At 37.9% G+C, this 22,806-nt stretch overlaps 1 protein-coding gene, 1 long non-coding RNA gene and 1 other non-coding gene across 4 annotated transcripts; 2 read left to right on the plus strand and 1 right to left on the minus strand.

Annotated features, from left to right (window-relative positions):
• The first annotated feature begins 65 nt into the window (after positions 1-65).
• On the plus strand, positions 66-256 carry LOC136267837 (U2 spliceosomal RNA). The gene has a single exon (XR_010706800.1). It is a non-coding gene; the product is annotated as a U2 spliceosomal RNA (small nuclear RNA).
• A 370-nt stretch (positions 257-626) lies between these two features.
• Positions 627-8,626, minus strand: LOC136267255 (uncharacterized). The gene is made up of 4 exons (XR_010706601.1): positions 8,481-8,626; positions 1,241-1,409; positions 1,024-1,078; positions 627-974 (listed from the first exon to the last, which is right to left on the minus strand). It is a non-coding gene; the product is annotated as an uncharacterized lncRNA (long non-coding RNA).
• Positions 8,609-22,768, plus strand: LOC136267249 (pre-mRNA-splicing factor SYF1-like). Of its 2 annotated transcripts, none has more exons than XM_066062332.1 (25): positions 8,609-8,711; positions 8,757-8,905; positions 8,957-9,010; positions 10,150-10,219; positions 10,277-10,474; positions 11,018-11,113; positions 11,165-11,248; positions 11,332-11,451; positions 11,779-11,926; positions 13,703-13,775; positions 13,827-13,905; positions 13,990-14,109; positions 18,649-18,749; positions 18,805-18,880; positions 19,397-19,483; positions 19,787-19,900; positions 20,154-20,240; positions 20,291-20,366; positions 20,430-20,539; positions 20,659-20,762; positions 20,836-20,935; positions 21,109-21,289; positions 21,527-21,614; positions 22,059-22,165; positions 22,577-22,768. In XM_066062332.1, exons 1-25 carry the CDS (start codon positions 8,676-8,678, stop codon positions 22,693-22,695), a joined length of 2,577 nt encoding a protein of 858 aa, XP_065918404.1. In that variant the 5' UTR covers positions 8,609-8,675; the 3' UTR covers positions 22,696-22,768. The 2 variants fall into 2 exon arrangements, with proteins under 2 accessions (XP_065918404.1, XP_065918405.1); XM_066062333.1 differs by having other exon boundaries at positions 8,631-8,701.
• The last annotated feature ends 38 nt before the right edge of the window (positions 22,769-22,806 follow it).

Raw genomic sequence — 22,806 nt, forward strand, 5'->3', positions numbered from 1 at the left:
ATGTACTTCCACAATGAAAATCTGCAAGTAGCACTATAAAAGAAGTGAAGAAAGGCAATTTTTTTATCGCTTCTCGGCCTATCGGCTAAGATCAAGTAGAAATAACTGTTCTTGTCAGTGTAATATCTGACACATAGGCTATTAGCCTATTCGATATTACTCTAATTTGTGGAACTCGGAGAGGAGTTTGAAGCTTGCTTCACCCTCTCCACGAGTTACCCAGGTATTGCAGTACCTCCTGGGTGGCTCACTCCCCCACTGGGGGACATTAATAAACAAAACAATCATCCATTACTACAGGGGAAGGTTATGCACTCACCCGGAACAAATGCCAAACCCAATAAATAAAAAAAGGACTAAGAGCAACAAGCACCTTGCAAGAACATACCAACTTGCCCTAATCACCTTGCAACATTATTGAAATAGAGAATGTATACCAACAATTGCGCGAACCTCCATACCACAAACTTGATGAGAGAAGTTTTGAGTTGAATCACATCAATACGTTGTCTGCAGATTAACAACCACTGCCACTCAGGCATGCAGGTGGGCTACCCACCAGTGAACAACAGGATTTGCATAACATGGACAGTGTTTTGTTCGTCTCATACTGTACATGTGGGCTCTCTGAGTATTGCACACTGCGTATTGCATATTACTAAGTCACATAAATTGCAATGTACAGTATACAATGTTCAAACAAACAGAGGTATATGTATTTCTAGCAAAGTTGGATCCCAGATACTCCTAGTACGCCTACAAGCTTATTGTGCTTGTCCAATATCAGATCCATAATCTCAACCCTTACATGTCTTAGCTCTTATATATGTACCAGGTCCATGCAGGTCCCACCTATTTGTAAACACTGGTGTGGGTCACATGTACACTGCATGCATCTTTGTTGTATAAAACTATATTGTGAAGATGCTAGCCACCAGCTTTGTCCTCCTCTTCTGGAACTGGTTTTCTCCTATCTATAACAAAGTACAGTTGATCAGTTAATCAATATTGTATAACTCTTACTACTGGGGAACGCTCCAGCTAGTTGTTTCATGTTTCTTAGACTTCACCTCTGGCTCTGAAATGTTTACAAGAATGTATGAACATACTGTTTACAAGTTAGTGTTCTGTATCTGGAAAAAATATATAGCACATGCATAGATTGAAATATATGTATGCATGTGTGTGTGTGTGCGTGTGTGTGTGTGTACATATGCAGATGTGTGTACGTTAGCATTACCTGTTGCAAGGTTTCAATCAGTGTCCCCATTCCAACTAATAATTGCTGCAGCTCAGCACATCTATCGGATGTTGTTTGTTGTTTTAACTTTTAACTTATTAACTTCACGGTATGTCATATCAACTTTAAAATTTTGATCACCTGTAAAATCCCACTATCATAAGCCAACCTACAGGAATTATAAGTACCATAACATTCATACCAGAGGCAAAGAAAAACAATACTATCAACAGTTACAGTAAGTAGCTGTGAAACATACATTTACCCTAATAGAACACACACTAGCAACAAAATATTCAGTCACTTTTGGTGGTGTTTGGATAACTGAGGATGAACTGTATTGTCAAGGAGATTACAATGATAAGTAGCAGTGATCAGTATTCACATGCTTGAGTTCTCATTCCCTGAACCTCCTACAACACAACATGTGTTTCTTCACTGAGCAGCACAAAACAACCACACATTAACACATGTTTCTTCACTAAGCAGCACAAAACAGCCACACATTAACACATGTTTCTTCACTGAGCAGTACAAAACAGCCACCACTAAGTGCCTACATAAATTCATCATGATACAAGGAAACATGCCTATTTTAAACCAAATTCCATTGCTTTACCTAGCCACCAGCATTGCGTTTAAATGTTAAGGCTGTACATGCACTTGTACATAAAATCTACATGAACACTTATTCAGCAAGGAATAAATTCAAACGAGGAATTCAATGCTGCAAATTTGTCGTCTCAGGAGATTAAGTGTCACATGGGTTCATTTTCACACATATCACAAGAAAAATCTGCTATACGGTACATACAGTAGTAGCAAGAGAGAGTCCTACTACAATATAGCCTGTACAAACACAGAGGGTGGAAGCAGTTTAAGTGCCATTAAAATGAATCATGCAAAATCCTTCATTTAAATGAAATATGGGGAATGATGCAACTAAATGTGGCATCATTGTTTTGTTTACATAATTCAAGAAGAAATAGGATTTCATCAGATTTGGTTAGAAAACAAAGCACTTTTGCAAAAGAAAGTAGATAATCTTAATCCTACACAAAGTGCAATTGAAAGAGCTAACAGTCCCCTGCGATCCCCACTATTCATGTTATTAAAACGTAATGAAATAAACTGGGTAAAAAAATATGTGCTACATAAAAATGTTATGTGTGCTTTAATTGCTTCAGTATGTACTGAAACAAAATAATAAAACCTATACACCACCGGATTCTCCTGTCCATTGGAAGTAAGAAAATATTTGTTTCGTGTTCATACAGCATACGGTATGTGAGTTATGGGCGCTTATTTATGATGCGGTAGAAACAAAGTTTACCGTCACCATTTAATTGTTGAAATGGCCTTCTTCTTTGTCCACACGGAGACGTATACAGGAAAACACATTATACCTTGATCAATGTCCAGTTCATGGTGAACAGATTGAGCCAAAAACCATCTTCGTAGCTTGTTTTAGTGGTGAGTTATGATCGATAAAATAAGTGCCTGTGTTTTATTTGTATTAATATTGTTGCTGTACAAATCAAGTTTATTCCTGTTCCAACTACCTAGCGCTATAACTCCAAGAGTATTCATTACAAAAGACTGAAATTTTGGCTGTCCACTCCTTGACAACAGAGAAGCAATAAAATGGAATTTTGAGGGATGTGCAAAAACGGCCAGTTTTTTTGCAAACACTGCAAGGCAAACACCAGCAATATTCAACATGAAGAAGCCAAGCATGGTGCCTACAGGTATACCACGCTTTGTAGAGTGTCACTAAAACACCCGTAACATGTTGTAACAAATTAAGGGGTACCTTTGTTGCCAGGATCGTTTCCATAAACTTACAAAGTACGGAAAAATATTGATGTGTAGCGAACTGTTAATCCATCTCAGCTAGTCACAGGCCAACCGCTTGACACACCTGACTCAGACAATAATGCAGGTAGTTTGCGGTTATATGGAAATCAGCCTTTATGTATTAGGTAATTAATTGTGTAGTAGCCATTACTAACCAAGCCTAGTAGCCTACATCGTCTGAGGAGCTCTAAATAGCGTCGAAATTGATATCAACCTGTGAGTGATTTAGAAAGTTTTCCTAGATTAAGAAAGAGTGAGAGAAAGCATGTTAGCATTGGGATTCATCCTTAAGTCAAGTTTATCATGTCAGTGGCACTGCACTGGTGTGACATTCAGACATTACGTGACAATAGTGCCAGTATCAAGTAGTATCATGCTGGGCTAGAGTGACACTTGTCTTGTACAGAAAATATTAGGAAGCAAACTATGCGTGCTAGCATTGAAATTTACCCTTCGAGTTTATTGTGTCAGCGCCACACCATGCCAGACATTGGTGTAATGAATGATTGAATGCTAATTATGTCTGTCTTGTCCAGAAAGTAAGCTAACAGTAAGGACATTTGTTTTTGGCTTTGCTGATTTTCGTTTGATGAATGTAGTAAACAACAACTAACAAGACCACAAGTTAATAACTATTTAGCAACCCCACCACAGGTTTCTATTGGATTTAGTAACCTCACACATCAAAGGTAATATTATGCAATAACCCTACTAAATTGTAAGTAGCAGGGATCACAGGTATGGAAACAAGGGAGGTTGCTTACACCTGAAGAATTACGAGTGGATATTAAATCCCTACTTCAGTCTATACACCCATGACTGAATAAGGGATTAAAATACAAGTCTTACTGGTACATCTACTTTTAATTTCCTTGATCCCTAACCAAACTTGACCTTTCCTTGTACTTCTTTAACATCATTAGCTATGATTGGTGAACCCAAGTATACCACATTTTAAATGAGAAAATTAAAACATTATTGTTTTCATCTGAACACTCACCCCAACCATCAATTATTGAAATAGCAAAGTGGCCATTATTCTTCGTTTTCACCACTACACAGCGTTACAAACAACGAATACTATGAGAAGGACCTCTGCAATCAACCTAGTCACAACGGAGTACTCGGATTATTCATAAGGAAGCCGCCATCATGCAGCGCTACCACAAATTGATACCTTCGGCTGCCAGGTAAGACAAATAAATGAGATGCAAAGAGAGGACACAGGTAAGTTCTTGAAGCATGCATCGTACATAATGCAGCATGCCAAAACACACTTGTTAGACTAAAGTGATGTCAACAGTGAAAAATTCAAGCCCATAGCCTTAGCCGTTTTTGAGTTACACTTGTCTGAAGACAGTCAGTCTACCAAATAACTATTTTGACATACTTAAATATTGGGGATTTTGGGGGGTTGTGAGCTAGCCCTTGCCTTGCCCAGTCAGTTGTTTTCTTTTTGATACAAATGCATACTTGAATGTACCACAAGTGAACACTCAGCAAACCCGACCTCACAACCAGATGATGAGGAATAGGGAATAGCGTTAACAATGAGGACAGTACTAAAGCAAGTCAACCAACCCATTGGCCTATACACCTTACAAACTCGTTGATGAGAGAAATGTTTAATGTTGGCGATATTGCCTTAGCGAAGGCTATGATCATTGGACAAGACAGCACACCAGGTGGGGAGTGTCAAACAAAGAATTCTATCACAATACTTAGGCCACTCCAAGAAAATTCATTGTTTCCCATTTCCCGCCCGCATGCAGATTCTCTTCCTGCATGGTCATTCCATTATTGCTGTCAACTGAACATTTTATTCATTATTTATCCTGTGATTGCATAGCAGTAACTAGTTAAAGTTTAGCATTCAGAAAGCCCATTTAGCTAGCTTTTCACTGTTCAGGTTCTTATCTTAAATATTTCTACTGTATTCTTACCTGTAAGTTATGAATTTCGAAAATAAGTGGAAATATCTACAATGAATAATGGATAATGAACCGCAATAATGGATAATGAACCGCCCGCCCGCATGTATTTTAAAGGTCAATGAAATGGGAAACAAGGAATTTTCTTGGAGTGGCCTTAGGGTGGAAAGAAACCTTCTCCTATCTGAGCCAAACTACTACTAGTCAGCCAATAAGAGAGATGAGTGATGATGGGGATAAAGGATCTGAGGAGTCTAGCGATGTGCCAACCTCACCATCTGAACCAGATGTACTACAAGGAAACCAAGATGTAGAGGTGATCCTAGCTCTAGGAATAGCCGCACGAGAGGAACCAGCACTATCACAAGGTAAGGTGATTAAAATATTGTATATCCTACAGGTAGTAATAGAATGTACCCACTACCATATGAAGTGGGTGGGTGATGCATTAGAGGGATAATTATGCAGAGCACTTATTTGGCCATGAGCAATTCACCTACTCATGGATGTTTGTGTGTACCCTGTGTGCTGACCATACGAACAATGGCTGCAGCAGAGCTGATATCACTGACCTCTGCAGGAAATACCAGAAAGCTGGAAGAAAAGTACAACAGTGCTTGACTACAAGAACAGGGGTGACAAAGATGATCTCAGCAGCTGGAGGCCTATTTGCCTCCAGAACACTATATATAATATCTACGCAGTATGCATTGCCAAGAGAATTGCAACCTGGGCTATAGTAGACGCTATCAATAATTCCCAAAAAGGATTTCTCCCATATGAAGGGTGTTTTGAACTTCTACAGTCCTGCCTAAAAGGCATTTCGGCTTCCCAGAAGGATGAACACTCCATCTTTCTACATGCATTGGTAAGTAAGCTGGGTACCAAACATTGAAGACAAGTTAGATGTTGTCTGGGTTTCATAAGCCTTCAAGTATCTCATCTGCAAAGATAAAACAGTTGTGGCTAGCGCTGCAAGAAGAATAAACGACACAATTGAGGTCAAAACAAGTAAGAAATTGAATTTCTTAGCAACTAACCAGACAGATGAAGTCATACAAGCCAAGATGTTCAGTCCATGTACAGTTCAGTGAGAGGGTGCTACTACAGACTCAACGCCAAACTGATATTCACAGATGAGGAAGGGGTGAATTTAGAAGTTGGTGACACCAGTCACCAAGAAAAAGGCCTGGACAGCTTGAGAGACAAACGACTTACCTACTATCTGGAGTTACTGACGAAGTGCACAGACCAGGGTAAATACTTTAGCTAAGTGGAGAAACACCCTAGCAGCAACAGCTGGATTCCAGATGGCAGGAGCACCATCAATTTCAGATGCTGTGGATCACACCCAGAAACTCTTCTTCACGTGCTTAGCCACTGCCACCACTCAATAGGATTGATCAGGTCAGACATGGAGAAATCCTAAAAAGGATAGAACAAGCAATCCCCAGAGACATGGGCGATGTGTTCCTGGAACAACAAATTCCAGGAGATCCAGAACACAACCACCTGTATCTGGTTGTAGAAATAGAGAGAGGACCAATAGAGAGAGAGAGATGTCCCCACAAAACAATCATGCTTCAGGTACCCCAAGTAGACTGAGAATATCCCTCTCCATGAGTTACACAGGTATTTATTCTGGGAGGATTACCCCTTCTCTGGGGGACATTAACAAACAAAACAATCATACCCCATATCACCAGCCATGTACACCAAAGACACAACAAACGTACACGCAAAATGTCACCAAATCCCAAAACCATCTACTACCGACTAGCGTTGTCTTTCTAGTGTTGGTAATCCTCTGTGCTGCTGAAATAGAAATCTGGCCAGTGCTTTGCAAGACTAGCTCTCATGCTCTAAGGAAATCTTGAAGGATGTCATCACTGGTGAACTATCACTGTCACATTCCCAGCAGCATTACTATTATACACCAGGTAAGGAGTAAGTGATGTATAGTGGAATAACAGACAGTAAGAAAATTATTAGACAGTTTTCACATAGAGACTCGGCAAATCAAATCTTAGAATGTACAAAACATGCCAGTCCACTAGTCCAGTCCACTAGTCCAGTCCACTAGTCCAGTCCACTAGTCCAGTCCACTAGTCCAGTCCACTAGTCCAGTCCACTAGTCCAGTCCACTGAATAGTAATGGCCTCAGAGGAGGGTGGAAGCGCTCTAAGTGCCATTAAAATGAATTAGCTACCCAAGCATTTGTTTTTCGGTATGAACTAAAATGTGTGGACAATGTAACAAAGTGTACTGTGACATTTAGAATATTCATACCTGGCTAGTACTATTACAATCGCAACACATGAAATAGTGCTTTATCGATTTCACATGCTTTTACAAAACAAATTGCATCACCATAATTCTTACATGAAGCATGATCTAAATATCTAGTGATCCCCAACATATGCTGGTTTTGTATTGCAACTATTGAGGTTCACGTGAGATTTTAAACAAAACTATACATGCAATTAGGGTAATATTTTAAAGTAGTGCTTAAAAATGCTTCCACCCTCCTCTGTGATGGCCTGATATCATTTAAGGAGAGTACAGCCTATACAAAATCAAGTTACCCTTTGATCATATGTACACCCAACTGGTAACAGAGACTTGTTGATAGGTGATGATTGGTGTTTGTAAAGGTCAAGCCTATATGTAAGCGTTTTTTTTGCTGAATGTACCCAAGTAATTCAACTGCTGTCACATGTACATGTTTGGACCTTTTTGTCTGTATTTCCATATGCACACATTGAATTCAGTTATGCACCTATCAATGTAATCCCGACTACCACTAATACGGGCTGAGGTGGGGATTTGCATTTCTGAAAATTACAATTCCCCACCTACTGGGGGAGTACTGGCGATACAAACCCTGACCAAGTCTCGACCTGCAGACCCCGGGAATACTGGAGCTAGGCAGGGATTTGTATGGTCGTATGGCGTTGGTCTAGTGATGAGTTAGTTCGAGTGTGGATTCTAGTATAAACATATTACACTGTAATAGCTAGCACCAGAGACACTCTTTCCTAAACTGAAAGCACACATGTTCGCTGTCTGAGTGAATTTTTTTAGCGAAGACAAATCCCCACTATGTCGGGGAAATTTAGCGATCAATTTCCCCACCATCCCCAACCTTTCCCCACCCTCAGCCCGTATCAGTGGTAGTCGGGCATTACATTGATAAGCGCATTACTGGATGTCGGAATCTTATTACCATAAGTCACTGCATTATCACACTTACACCCCATGAACCCTAGCTTGGTTTGAACTGCTACAATGCACGTGTGCAAGTTTTTGGTGAGTTCTTCGGGGGCTAAACTCTAAAGTTTTGGACCAGCGGCGTTTCACACCAGGACGGTCCGTCCTCCAACCCTTTAACTCACTTCACACAACTAGCTAGTGCGTATGCACATGAAGACAAAATAATAAACATATCTCACCCGATTTCGAGTAGTTTTGTCCTCGTTGAGTGTCCCATAGAACGTCATATTGTAACTCCAAGTCCACGAGCTGAGCCGAGCCGAACCATAGTGTCCTGCAAGTAGTCATGCACGTGCAAACCAAGCCACGAGCAGGCACGTGTACAACATTGCGCGAATTAATAAGAAGCAACCTAGGAAAAGCAGCGCTATTAGATGCCTGTTCTAGACAACGCTACCGAGTTAGTCTTTGTAAGTTCATAAATCATAAACCCTCAGCGACAGCTTACTACACAGGACGAGAGTGATCTCCCCTTTGAGGAGGAATGTTTAAGACACCCTTACCAGGTGAAGTCATGGATGCGATATATCGACCACAAGAGCTCATCACCGAAGGCTGTAGTCAACCTTGTGTATGAGAGGGCACTAAAGCAGCTGCCAGGAAGGTGTGTAGTATAACTACGTGATGGTGGTGTGTATTGGAGTTGTCTGTTTAGTTACAAGTTGTGGTATAACTACCTCAAGCTGAGGAGAAGACAAGTGAAGGAGAAGTAAGTCTGTTTTAGATACAAGCACATCATCCATGTTCAAGGCAGACATGTATATCATGTTAGTGTCCATTATAGTTGTGAGGGGTCTGCAACTCAGAAAAATGTGCAAGATTTCAAATCTCGGCAAATTTTACAATAGATAATTTTCAGAAATTTTGGCAAACAAATTGTTTGGCATTACATTTAGTCAGAGTTTAGTTTGACTAAATGCATCTCCAATAATGTGGAAGTCCCATAATACAGGTGAAGTAGATATAGCTTTGTGTTGGATTTGATGAAGCCACTTGACAACCTTCAACATCACCATACTTGACGAGCTTGTTAATACAACACCTTGCTTCTTGTTAGATCTCATGCCTGACATCCATAGAGAGTGTATATGTGACTAGATTTTAGAAAACCAATCCATATATCACATTAACAGTAAACTGTTGTAAAGATTGTAAGCGATTATAACTTCCAAGGGAAGTGAGCACACATGAAATTTACACTAGAGATTCAGACTACTTCCACTTTCCCGCCAAATAAGATAGAAAATCTCAGCAGTTGGATGAGCAAGAGTAATGTCGAGGGTCAAACAAATAGACCAGTAATGTAACTATTGTACAATTTGGAACAGTTTTGTACAATCCGAGATATGTACAATTCTTTTATAAATAAATAAAAAATAAATAAAATATGTGCAATTCAGTTTGTATAATGAACACAAGTAAGGCAATTTGACAGCTTTGTAAAATCAGCACTTTTAATTCCACACAAAAATTTCTGCTTGGGCAGTCAGTATCTTGTCATGGATGCAAAAAATAATTCTGAAGTAGCGTATTTCAGTAAAGAAATACATTCACAACCAACCTGTCAGCAGCAGTGAGGTAAGTGTGTAATTCTACAATGCATGTATAGTAGGACTGATGGACGCTGGAAACAAGTCATACATTAATAAATCTGAACCTGGTAGAAAGTTAGCTTGATAGATAGCAGTAGTTGCCATTTTAGTGAACTAGAAGTTTCACAACAACCACTGCACATGTGAAAAACGTAAATTTATCCACATAATTCATTTCGATTTATTACAACTGAAATACTCTCTGCACCTGTGTGGGTTATAACATGCATCAATGCTAAACTGAACTCTCATGTAGATGTATTACTGATCCTGTCTATGAGGATGTCAACAATGCTTTTGAACGAGCACTGGTCTTTCTACATAAGGTAAGGTTGTTGGCTCCACTGTTCTAAAATCCTTCTATTGGCTGTTTAAACCTATAGATGCCTCGTATTTGGATTGATTATTGTACATTTCTGGTGGATCAGAACAAGATAACGAGGACACGACATGTGTTTGATCGTGCCCTGAGGGCTCTCCCACTGACACAGCACAGGAGGGTGTGGCCACTGTATCTCAAGTTTGTCCGCAGCCACAACATCCCAGAAACTGCCATCAGAGTGTACCGACGATACATGAAGGTATGATATTGTTGTTTAGGTGAACGAAACATGTTACCATGGGGATTTACATAATGCAATTGTAATTCTAGGTTCTGGAGAGTTGACTGTCTGTATAATTGAAAAATGCGTAGAATACAACAGCCATTCAATTATATACAGAGCTTTTTTGTTTGATTACTCTATTAGCTTTTGTTGACAAAAATATACTCTAGTTGAACAATGGTTTGGGTTTTCAAATAATTGACTTTTGGCTTGACGTTCAGATAGTTGACTCTCCATTGCATCTATCATTCTAGCATAGCTAAAAGTCTGAGTCTTTGTACAGGTTTACAAATATATGCATAACAGGGCTTACTGCTCCTATGTGGCTTAATTGTTGGACCAATGTTAAATAAAATGAATAGTTCCTAAGCAGGATCTTTTATCACTAAGTATTTTTTGCCCAACATTGTAATCAAGGACTTCTAGTGTGTCACAAAATTCAATAAATTTGATGTCACATGCATTACTATTTCATAAGTGTTACAATGTGACTGCTTTGTAAACTATTCTTTTCAACAGCTGGTACCAGAGGATGCTGAGGAATTTATTGATTATTTGATAAAGATTGGGAGGCTGGATGAAGCTGCTTCAAAACTAGCTGAGATTGTGAACAGGGTAAGCGTGTCTAACTTAATAGGGTGCTAATCCTTTAAGAAATCTTTTTAGGAAAATTTCGTCTCCAGAAAGAGAAAGAGTAAACATGAGCTATGGCATGAACTTTGCGAGTTAATTGCCAAGAATCCTGAAAAGGTAAGAGTAATGTATGCTTTCCTCACTTGACTGGCTGTCAATGGTTACTACTCCAGTCATCCATTATGTTCTATGCTGTGTAGGTGACATCATTGAAAGTTGATGCTATCATTCGTGGTGGACTGAAGAGGTTTACTGACATGATCGGTCAATTGTGGTGTTCCCTGGCTGACTACTATATCAGAGGAGGACACTTTGAAAAGGTACAGTAGTAAATTGATACCCCTCCGTGCCAAAAAGGTGTTCAGATAAGTGATCAATGCCTGAACTTAGCTACTCTAATAAAGCATGCACTAACTCTAATAGAACAGTCCTTTTTACTGTTCAAATAATTAAGATTTGGGTTTTATGGTACTGCATATAGTGTGTATATGTGTCTCTGTCTTGGTGTCTCTGTCTGTCCATCTGTCTGTCTGTCTGTCTGTTAAATGCGGTATAGTATTCCCCATTATTATAATGCTCTATGTGTCACATATCCACATACAGGTACACAGTGACAACCACAGTAACATACATTAACACCCTTATAGGCTAGGGACATATATGAAGAAGCCATTCAGACAGTCACAACAGTGAGAGACTTTGGACAAGTCTTCGATGCCTATGCTCAGTTTGAGGAGAGTATGATTAGTACCTTAATGGAGAGTGGTGGAGAAATGGGCAAGATGAATGAAGATGGTGAGCAATGTTACCACATCCACTAGACTCCCAACAGATCTGGTTCCATACATTTTATATCTGAAAGAGTTACGGCAAAATTATCCATATCTCTTGGTCCTAAAGTGTCCATTATATAGAAATTTCACTATGTTTCGTGCAGTTTTACATAAATGCATTGTGTGTAGAGCTGGAAGATAATTTAGATAAAAAGATTATCTAGATACCTAAATCACCTATCGTAAATAAGATAACTTATCAAGATAATAAATAAATAATAGTTATACGGGCACAATGTGGAGTCTATGGAATTTATAAACCTGAAGGCCCAGGCTGTAGTGCACGAGCGAAGCGAGGGCGCTACTAAGGGCCTGAGGGTTTATAAATTTCATAGACTTCACATTGTGCCCGTATAACTGCTTTAGACTCTATTTCACAATACACTCAGATTACTTACCTCATCCACGGCTGTTTCTGCTGTAGGCTTGGCAAAAGCGGCTGGTTTTCTTGTGATAATACTAGCGCTATGGCAACTATGCGTCCTCACGTGACAAAATAATAGCGCTCGTTAAATTAGTACACGTGAACAATGCATAGTGATTGGATAAACCTAGATTTTGAGCATGTGTTATATTGTGCCTGAAGGCGTGGAGTATATTAGAAAACAAGGTGGAGTATATGAGATTTATTACCCACCCAAAACAGCCTAAATAGAGTCTAAATCTTTGTAATCTATTGTAAATCAACCACATTCAGATGGGAAAGGTATCCAACTAGTGGGAAGTGATAAATAACAAGCACTGCTTGACTTTATATATTTAAATTCTATATTGTCACACCATAATTATTGCAATAAAAGGGTATCACTTATCGGGATATAGGATTTACGATAATCGCACAGCCCTAATTGTGTGGTTGCAGTGTATACATGAATATATTAATAGTTGAAATTTTTAAATTTTTTTTTAAAAGCTTTGTAGTGCAATGTTAAAAATACATAATGATACAAACAGTAGTTATAACTGCATGAGCAAGTTGCACTAAAGGAATCTGGTAAGTGACATAAATGATGGTGGCTGCACACTGTCATGTTGAATATAATCCCCATAGGCGATTCTAGGGGGGGGTGGCATGGCTGAAAAATAAGTTACAAAAAATCTTGGGGGAAAAGTTGCAGTATAGATTGGCATTGTTATTTTTAGCATTTTGCTTGTTTTTAGCATAAATTTTAGGCTGTTTTCAACCCTTCAAATTGAAAAAATCCTGCAGCTTCTGGGGTTTGCACCCAGCCCTGAAATTCTACTTTATATTACAGCCGTACGGCGCTGTGCCTTACTTGCCTGCTCCCCCCCCCCCCCATTCTGTAGGTCAGGTCTAGAATCACCACTGGATCCCTACTAGATTCACTTTGTAATGCCAAGACTTTAAGGTAGAACAAAAACTATGTATACATTAGAGCTGAGAGGTCAAATGTTGAGTGTTGACAATTTTGACTGCAAACAAACAAGCTTCAATTTTTTTTTTATAAGTGCAATTGACAGAACATTTCCTTGGTTGATATTCTGGCCACAGAAAAACGTTGCAACACTCCATGGCCATACAGCAAAATGGACAGGTCTCAAAGTAGGACCTACTACCAGAAAAATATGAAATGTTTGAATAGCAATTTAGACATATTGTATGAATAATAATTCAGATGAACTGTTGGAATAATTTTTCAAGATACAAATACAACATTCATGCTACATTTATGTATGTAGTACAAAGTGTTGATTGAATGTTATTGTGTTACTGTAGATGATATTGATCTTGAGTTAAGACTGGCCAGGTTTGAACACCTGATGGACCGGCGACCATTTTTATTAAGCAGGTACATAGTAAGACTGTATTAATACTCCTTGAGAAGTTATGCTTTCTGTAGTGTTCTGTTACGACAAAATCCTCATAATGTTAATGAATGGTTGAAGAGAGTCAAACTGTTTGAAGGGAAACCACAAGAAGTATGTAATTACACAACACACACACTGCATACATTTTCTCACCCTTTTTTAGTTTAACCTTTGTTCATTCATCACCCATTTCAGGTCATCAACACTTACACTGAAGCAGTACAGACAGTTAGCATCGAAAAAGCAGTTGGCAAACCTCACGTGATGTGGGTAGAGTTTGCAAAGTTCTATGAGAACAACGGACAACTTACAGAGGTCAGCCACTCCCACTTTAGCATGTCACTTTTGCTGCAGTGCTCTAGCAAAGTTTGTTAAGCATTCATTACTATACTAAGTATGGTGAAATGTCACCTAATCTTTTAACATGACCACCTCAACAAGGGCACCATCTAACCTGGAAAAATCCCATTAGAAAACTGGTTGTGTCAGGTATAGTAGAGTAGCTTAGCGTCAAATTTTGAGGAAATTGTTACAAAGCAGATAAAAGCACCAGTTTGTTCTGAAGATTTGTTGAAGCATTTGGACCATTTTTGGTGCCACACCCCAATTATTATTGGTCACTGCTTGTCGCAAAAAATCTAAATACTTTAATAGAGCAGTCAACCACTAACAGATATATTGTAAATGTTTCCTTTTAATAAGCTGTAGGCCTGTAGCTAATAATTTATTTGTAAAAGCACAGTAAGAAAAGTCTAAAATAGTTAGGGTGCTAAGACCTTTTTTGTGCACTTTTGGATAAAAACATGAAACTTGCCACATAGTTTGTATGTATCATAAAGGTTATTTTTTGATAGGGAGCCACCTCAGATTTGACCTTTGGTGACTTTTACACCCAATTTAATGCTTTAAAATGGTCAGTTTTTCATCTGTTTCATCTATAAATGGTTCAAAATTCACAAAGTTGGTATCTCTTGCTCTGAACAGTACACTAAAATTTAAAGAAAGTCCATAGCTTTTACTATTGCAAAGTTATAGCCATTTATAAGAGCGACTTATTTTCTCTCGTTCACTGCATACTTGTCTACATAAGATAGAACACCTAGCTAAAATGGTGCTGATGCTTATGGAATATAAAATAGCCAGGAGTTACACCTAAGCATGCAATAAATGTTTAGTTGTCACCCTATAACAATGCCCCATTATATGTGTATCCTTAATACCAAGCATTATTTTGGTGTTAGTACAAGCAGTGCTTACTATATAACCTGGTGCAATAAGATAGTAAAGGATATGGTAGTTTATTTACAATAGCAGTATAAACACCACTAGCCAAACAGCATTATAATATCTGCACATATCGATCACCCCTATTGACATTACACAGTAAACTGTACAAATAAGAATTAAGAAAACTACTAAGTTACTACATTCCAGACAATTTATTTTAAAATGTACAACATAAATAGCCACACTACTTTAATTTTGGACAAATGTTTTGATTTTAAAACCTGCACCATGACCAGTACTTACGTATATATGGTATGTATGAGCAATAAATCAATTTTACTTCGTTTAGTTGCCTGTGTAAAATTTTCCTATTATATATCAGTTAGGCCACTTCAACTAAAATTCTTGTTTCTCGGGCCCGACCGACCCATAAAATTTGTAAATGAAATGTTTTTGTTCATTTTTAAAGATCACATGTTCGATCACGTGAGTTTGTGGCGTCGATGTATTGTTGGCTATCCATATCTGCTTTGTGTGGGGCGAGCTTGGTTATTACAAGAAGAGTTGTAAAAGCAGAAAGTTTGGTCACTTAGATGTACTAACCATAACTAATAGTTTGTTATCAAACGACGTAGTTACACATGTTGCCATAACTTCAGTTTAAAAAATTATTACCACCTATTATTATTATATTATATACCTACCTACCGACCCACTTTTCAACTAGTTCCAGTCCGAGAAACAAAAGATTTAGTTGAAGTGGCCTTACCGTATCTCCCAATATTTTGCTCAAAAACCTGTGTGGGAATGTAATCCATGGCAGTCAATTGATCTATCCCTAAGCATCATGCCTATTAATTTTAACATGTCAAATTGTTATACAGAATAAGTACACTTTATGTAACAACTTTGAACAGGCTGTAGGATCAGGTGTCCTAGAGACCTTCAGCACTTGTGCTGTAAAGCCTTAATAAATATACTAATGTCCATTTGGTTCCACCTGGGGTACTTTGAAATAATAAGTCACTCTCTAGAGTTCCTATGGATACATATACATGAAATTGAACATCCTGGCTGTCTGGCAGACTCCTGTAAGCGTTTGAGCATTAATCAGATGTCTGCAGGTTTGAGGCTGCCTATAGGTCATTCCAGTCATGGATTTTTTCTCCTTTCTCCACCTTTTCAAACACAACAACTTTAAACAGGCTGTAGCACCGGGTGTCCTACTGACCTTCAGCACTTGTGCTGTAAACCCTCAATAAAAAAATTTAAAATATTGAAAAAGTAAACCTTTTTTCTGTACATATTTCAAAATTGTGCATGGGCGGGAGACAATAGTGGCATATTTTACCACAAAAATCACTATAACTTTAGAACAGAATAAGCTATAGACTTTCTGTAAAAACTAACTTATTCGTTAAGGAAAATGCTTCAATTTGACACCAAGTTTGTGGATTTTGGATCATACAAACATGAAATAGAGACAAAGCTAACAGTTTTTGAACATTAATTGCCTGTAAAGGTCACCAAAGGTCATATCTGAGGTGGCTCCCTATCAAAAAATAATCTTTGTTATACACACAAACTTTTTGCCAAGTTTCATGCTTTTATCCAAAAGTGCACAAAAAGGCCTTTTTTGAAGGCTTACAACCCCTGACTAAAATGTCATAACAGACCTTTAATAATCTATAATATTCCTGGGGATAACCCAAGACTCCAGAAAATCTGCTGTATTATTCAAACTTCACTGTGTAATTCTCCAAAGTTACCCTATCCCCCATACTGCATGTTAAGAGTATGTAAGCAACACTTTCTTTGGTTTCTCTTAAGTTGGTAGGACAGCATATCATAAAAGTTTACATCTTTGGTGTGTTTCCAACTAACATTTTATATGTGATATAATTACGTTGATGATCTAGAACCTATTATGCTGGGGAGTATAGTTTGTAAGCATTTTTTGAGTTTTTGAAATTACATTCAGTTACTGCATGTCATGGATAGTGTAGTAATTGATTACAACCTCCTGGAGTAGGTCCACCTTGTTATGACTATACAAAATGAAATTTTACCATGCAATTTTAGATGACACGGTAGAGTGTCACTTGAATGGAATTTATGGAACGTCTACAAGGCAACCCAAGCTTCAAAAAGATGCATGCAGAAACATACAGTATATCTCAGCAAACAAAATCTACGTACCTGGTTATAATGGAGGTACTTGAAATGTAAAGTAGTCAACAGACTGAATTGTCCGTGTGGTTACTTCACAGCTTATGATCCTCCACGTAGCTAATTAAGATGCACTATACTACAATATTACTTTTCAAGCATTTGCTTGCATTGGTCTGCAAACCTTTCCTGTCTGCACATATTAAGCACCACAGAGCCACCACCACTTTAGAATAGATTGTTGTGATACAATGTTCACTAGTAAACTATGCTAGTAAACTAGCTTGCACTTGCATCTTTAAACTTACATGTAGTCTCGCCAGCCGCTATAACTACACTTGCCACCAAATATACATTCTTGCTTTTCCCTTGAAAGCAAATTAGGTTGTGGAAAAGAGTCTGTAACATATTGGCTTTTTCAAAATTGCCTTAATATTTTAGAGAATGTGCTAAGCACCAGCCCCTAATAATTTATATCAATGTTTGAGCCTATATAGGTCTATAGGTAGGTTGTTCAGAAAATGAACTGAGAAATCTACCCTTGCATTCTTATCATAAAGACAATACTAATTATAAATCTTTTACATTGGTCGAAGCTTTAAAAGGTGCCAGGAATGATGTATAAACCTAATTACGTGTGGATCAAGTAGCCCCAGTATAGTACATTAGCAGTATGCCGTACACTTGAATGTGGAGTTAGTTTTCCTACTGTAATTGAATTATATTTGTCATTCAATATGCACAAACTTGTCAAATGAATCAGTAAATTGTAGTGTATATTTGTACGCATGCAATTTGCAATGAGTCTTCACCAAACTGCACTGTGTGCATGAGCTATACACTGTAGCTTGAGACTAAAATTGTGTATTACATAGTGTAAAAATGCCTGTTGATGCATTGACCACAGCAGCGGTTGTGAACATACATCTTAAACATTGGTATTAACTGCCACTAACTGGTCTAAGACAGCTACTCAAATTGTACACATGCAAAATTACAGTGCCATTTGCTAATTCATTTGACAAGTCTGTACAAATTGAATGCAAAATAGAAAATAGAAAAACTATGTAAGTGTGTTTCACTCCATATTCAAGTGTAGGATATACCGTGAATGTACTATACTGGGGCTACTTGATGACCATTTCGTTATCAGCCCACACATAATTAGGTTTGGTGGGCACCCCTTCTAATATTGATAAATACATCATAAAGAACTTGTATACCAAAAATGGTGCTTTTATCCGCTCCATAACAAAAAAAAATTGTTAAGCTACCTACTAGTAGGTCCCACACATAGCTAAGTGTACTTCATGGCCGCTTTAATGATTTTATTAGCCAGAAACTATGTTTTTGTGGTCTCATTGGCAACCCTTTTAATGAGATTTCACTGTCTCATATACTTAAAACAAATTCTTGGGATATTTTGAACACTGAATTACTATTGTTCTCCATATGTAGGCTAGAGTCATTTTAGAGAAGGCTGTTAAAGTTCCTTTCCGTACTGTTGATGATCTTGCTACGGTGTGGTGTCAATTTTCTGAGATGGAAATCCGTCATGAGTAAGTGTGTGCCTCACTTGAACAACTGGATCCCAAAATGTGTTTGTTTTTACAGGAATTATGACCGAGCATTACGATTGATGCAGAGAGCCACAGCCATGCCACCTCGTAAAGTACAGTACTATGACAAGGTGAAAAGTTAACAATAATGCATTGTTTCAGTTAATATACTTGTGCAAATTTTTGATGTGTGAGGTTTTCAGACAAAGACAAACAGCAGCATATTTCTAAGACATAACTTGTCCTATTGTGTGTTTTGAGGATGAATTTTTTCATGAAAAAGAATTTCACAAAGTTTGCATCACTTGAAGTGTTATACGTATGTATGTGGTACATTGTGCTTCAGTGACTGTTCTATTAGAGTATTTGTCGTGTGTTCTATTAGAAAAATAACACTCAGTCAAAATGGAAAATGTAACCGCCTAGTTTGTAATTTACTCTGCCAGTCAATCAGCTACCACTAAGCCTTGCTCTGGTTGTTATATTAAGAACAGTTAGATTATTAGTTTAAGAACAGTTAGGTTACTAGTTTAAGAACAGTTAGATTGCTAGTTTAGGGCTTTAGTAAACTTCCAATATGGCTCCTGTCTGCATGTATTCTGGTATCAGTGTTTCATGATGGTGTGTGATTTATTTGTTGTATGTAGTCAGAGCCGGTTCAAATGAGAATATACCGCAACTTGAAGGTGTGGTCAATGTATGCTGACCTGGAAGAAAGTCTCGGCACTTTTGAGGTTAGCAACTGTGCTATATTTAGATGCTTCATTACCTTATAAGGGAATGAACCTCATTTAATAATAGTATTATACCAATTTCATTAATCTTACTCCCCCTCCTAAAGAAAGTTGGATGTATTCATTTCTTCTTATGGTCTACTGTTATTTCTTGTAGCAGCTAGTCACAAGCTAACATTATTAAACTTGTACTAGACTTTAAACCAGGACCTTCTTGGCCTGTGTTAGAGTTAGAATGTGATGTCAATGTATTTGATCCAGCTGGGCATTAATAAATTATGTTGTTTCATTTTGTCACTGCAGAGCACTAAGGCTGTATACAACAGAATTCTGGACCTCAAAATAGCTAGTCCTCAAATCATCTTCAACTATGGTATCTTTCTGGAGGAGAACAAGTACTATGAAGAGGCGTTTAAGGTAAACTAGTTACCTAGTGTAAGATTTTTCAAGTATATGTTAGAGTGATTGACATAGCCTGGTAGGAGTATTTGCTATTAAAAAGTGACTGTTCGTTCTATTAGAGTAATTTGACAACAGATGTATGACCTCTGTATATAAATAATTTCAGTACTGTGAACACTGTTCACCCCATAGTTCACTCATTGCTGAACTGGAATCAAATATTAATATTTGTATGTTTATTGCTTTAAAAAATCTTATAACATTGCAGGCTTATGAGCGTGGAGTGGGCATGTTTAAATGGCCGCATGTTAAAGATATTTGGAACACCTACCTCACCAAATTCATTGAAAGATATGTAAGTACTAATCATTGTCATAACTGAATTCATTATGTGGGGCTAAACAGGGTGGGAAAAAACTGGAGCGAGCACGAGACTTGTTTGAACAATGTCTTGATAGTTGCCCAGCCAAACATGCTAAACGTGAGTGAAGTGACTTTTGAAAGGTTGCTGTGTTGTTTACTGTAGTGATTTCTTCCCTTGTAGCATTCTATTTGTTGTATGTTAAGTTAGAGGAGCAGTACGGTTTGGCACGACATGCCATGTCCATTTATGAGCGAGCAACAACTGCTCTACCTGATGATGCAAAACTAGAGGTATAAATTGTAATTGACCTTAGCATATTAGCTGTATCACACACACACACACACACACACGCACGCACGCACGCACACACACACACGCACACACCCTTTACTCTATATTTCACTTATAGATGTTCAAACTCTACATAAAGAAAGCTTCAGAGTTGTTTGGTATATCTCATACACGTGAGATATATGAGAAAGCTATAGAGGTGTTACCTGATAATGGAGCAAGGTTGGCAGTACTAATCTACAGAGTTAATGCATGTATTAGTTGATCCATTTGATCCATTATATCCTAACTACAGAGAGATGAGTCTGAGTTACGCTGAACTAGAAACAAAACTGGGAGAAATCGATCGAGCACGAGCCATTTACAGCCACGGCTCACAAATGAGTGACCCAAGAGTGAGTGGTTTTATTGAGCAGTCTACTGTCTGACGTGTGTCTTTTTTACCTATGTCTGATGTGTTCAGTATACACTGTACATACACACCATGGTTTCACAATGTACTTGACTATCAGACAGTAGCTCAGTCAATGTACAGTTAAAAGGCAGCAAATTTATTTCTTGTGTGCAGATTTCCAAGACATTTTGGAAGGCATGGCAGGATTTTGAAGTCCATCATGGGAATGAAGACACATTCAGAGAGATGTTACGTATCAAGCGCAGTGTACAGGCACAGTTCAGTACTCAGGTCAACTTTGTCTCCGTCCAGATGTTGGCAGCTGCAGCTGGACAAGAAGCCGGCAACAAAGCAGGTTACATATCCATTGTTACATAAACTACTGCAATAAAACATACGGACTCACTTTTTCTGACCCCAAGAAAATACTCTAATAGAATAGTCACCTTGGTTGCAGTGTTTTTTTATACAAGCTAGAAATTTCAACCCATAGAAAGTACTGTACTCTTGTTAAGTACAGATTCTAGTAAGAATAATACACTAGATTAAATCCTGTTTATACAGTGTAAAATTCTTCCTTTATGATCACTAGGGGATGAGATGGCAAAACTGGAGGAAGTTGCTCGTAAAGTAGCTGAGGAAGCTAAACAAGACAAGCCAACCAAAGTGCAGTTTGTCAGGTCAGTGTCCAACACTTCTATATAGTATCTGCTTATATAGTTTAGAACAACTTCTGATTCAACTAAACCACTGGTTTATACAGTATACTATTCACATTCACAGATTTATAAGTCGGATTGTTAATGTTATGTGGTATTCCTTGTTAGTATTGTCTTCACAAAGCAAAAAATTCTCATGTTCAGGTTTTTAAAATAGAGAATAAGCTTTTAGGTGGCTGTATTTAATATATGCACACTTACAAAATGGTACAGAAGTTCCTGGTCCCACTGTTGTGGCTCCTTAAGTGCATTGTTATTCCTGGAAGATGCAGTTGTCACTAAGGCTGGGAGTCACTATATATTCTAATAGAACAGTAACAGTCGTAAACTTGTCTGTTGTTCAGTTTTCTTGGAGCTCTTGATTTATCAATAGATTATATTGTTATTCTTCATTATATGCAACAGGAGTGAAGAAGCATCCAGTGAGATGGAGGCATTAGCTAAGGCTTCTCACAACCCTGATGAAATCATACTTGGTGAAGATGACGAAGATGATGAGCAAGAAATAGAAGGTAATGGGTGCCCAACAAATCTTTATACACCCTCGTATACACCACACAAAGGGTTATATACTTACTAGTCTGGTAACTTGCAGATGGCTGATACAGAGAATGTTTATTTGTAGTTAACGTGCCCTTTAAGAATTCTACATGTCTGCTGATTTAGGATTTATGGGCCGCTATTTCACCTTCTAAGGAAATCCACAACATGTAAATTAATTATTACTTCCTTTGAAGATTGATAGTACATAGCCACTATGTGTTATATAACAAAAATGTTTGGCCACTGATTTGTGAATTTGTAATGCAACAATGTCAACTGTGACAAAAGTAGCGACAAAAGTATTGTAAGGTTTTAGATAGTATCAAATATTTTCTTTATAAATTTTTTGTCATATAAAATTGGAATCTTTTGTTTGACAGAAGTCCAACTAGAGCAGAAAGCAGTCCCAACTGAAGTGTTTGGTGGAGTAGGAACAGATGAACAGGATGGTAAACTGCTGGGAGCTAAAGAAAGACTGTCTAGAAAGAGAAAGAAATAACTTTATTATCACACTCATACACCAATGTACATGTAGCTATAGCTCTTCATTATGCATACAAAAATAAATCTGCCATGCAGTTAAACACGGGTGTGGTATCTAATTGGAGTA

Source organism: Dysidea avara, chromosome 9, assembly GCF_963678975.1.
Source record: "Dysidea avara chromosome 9, odDysAvar1.4, whole genome shotgun sequence".
In the NCBI taxonomy this organism is placed as follows: Eukaryota; Metazoa; Porifera; class Demospongiae; order Dictyoceratida; family Dysideidae; genus Dysidea; species Dysidea avara.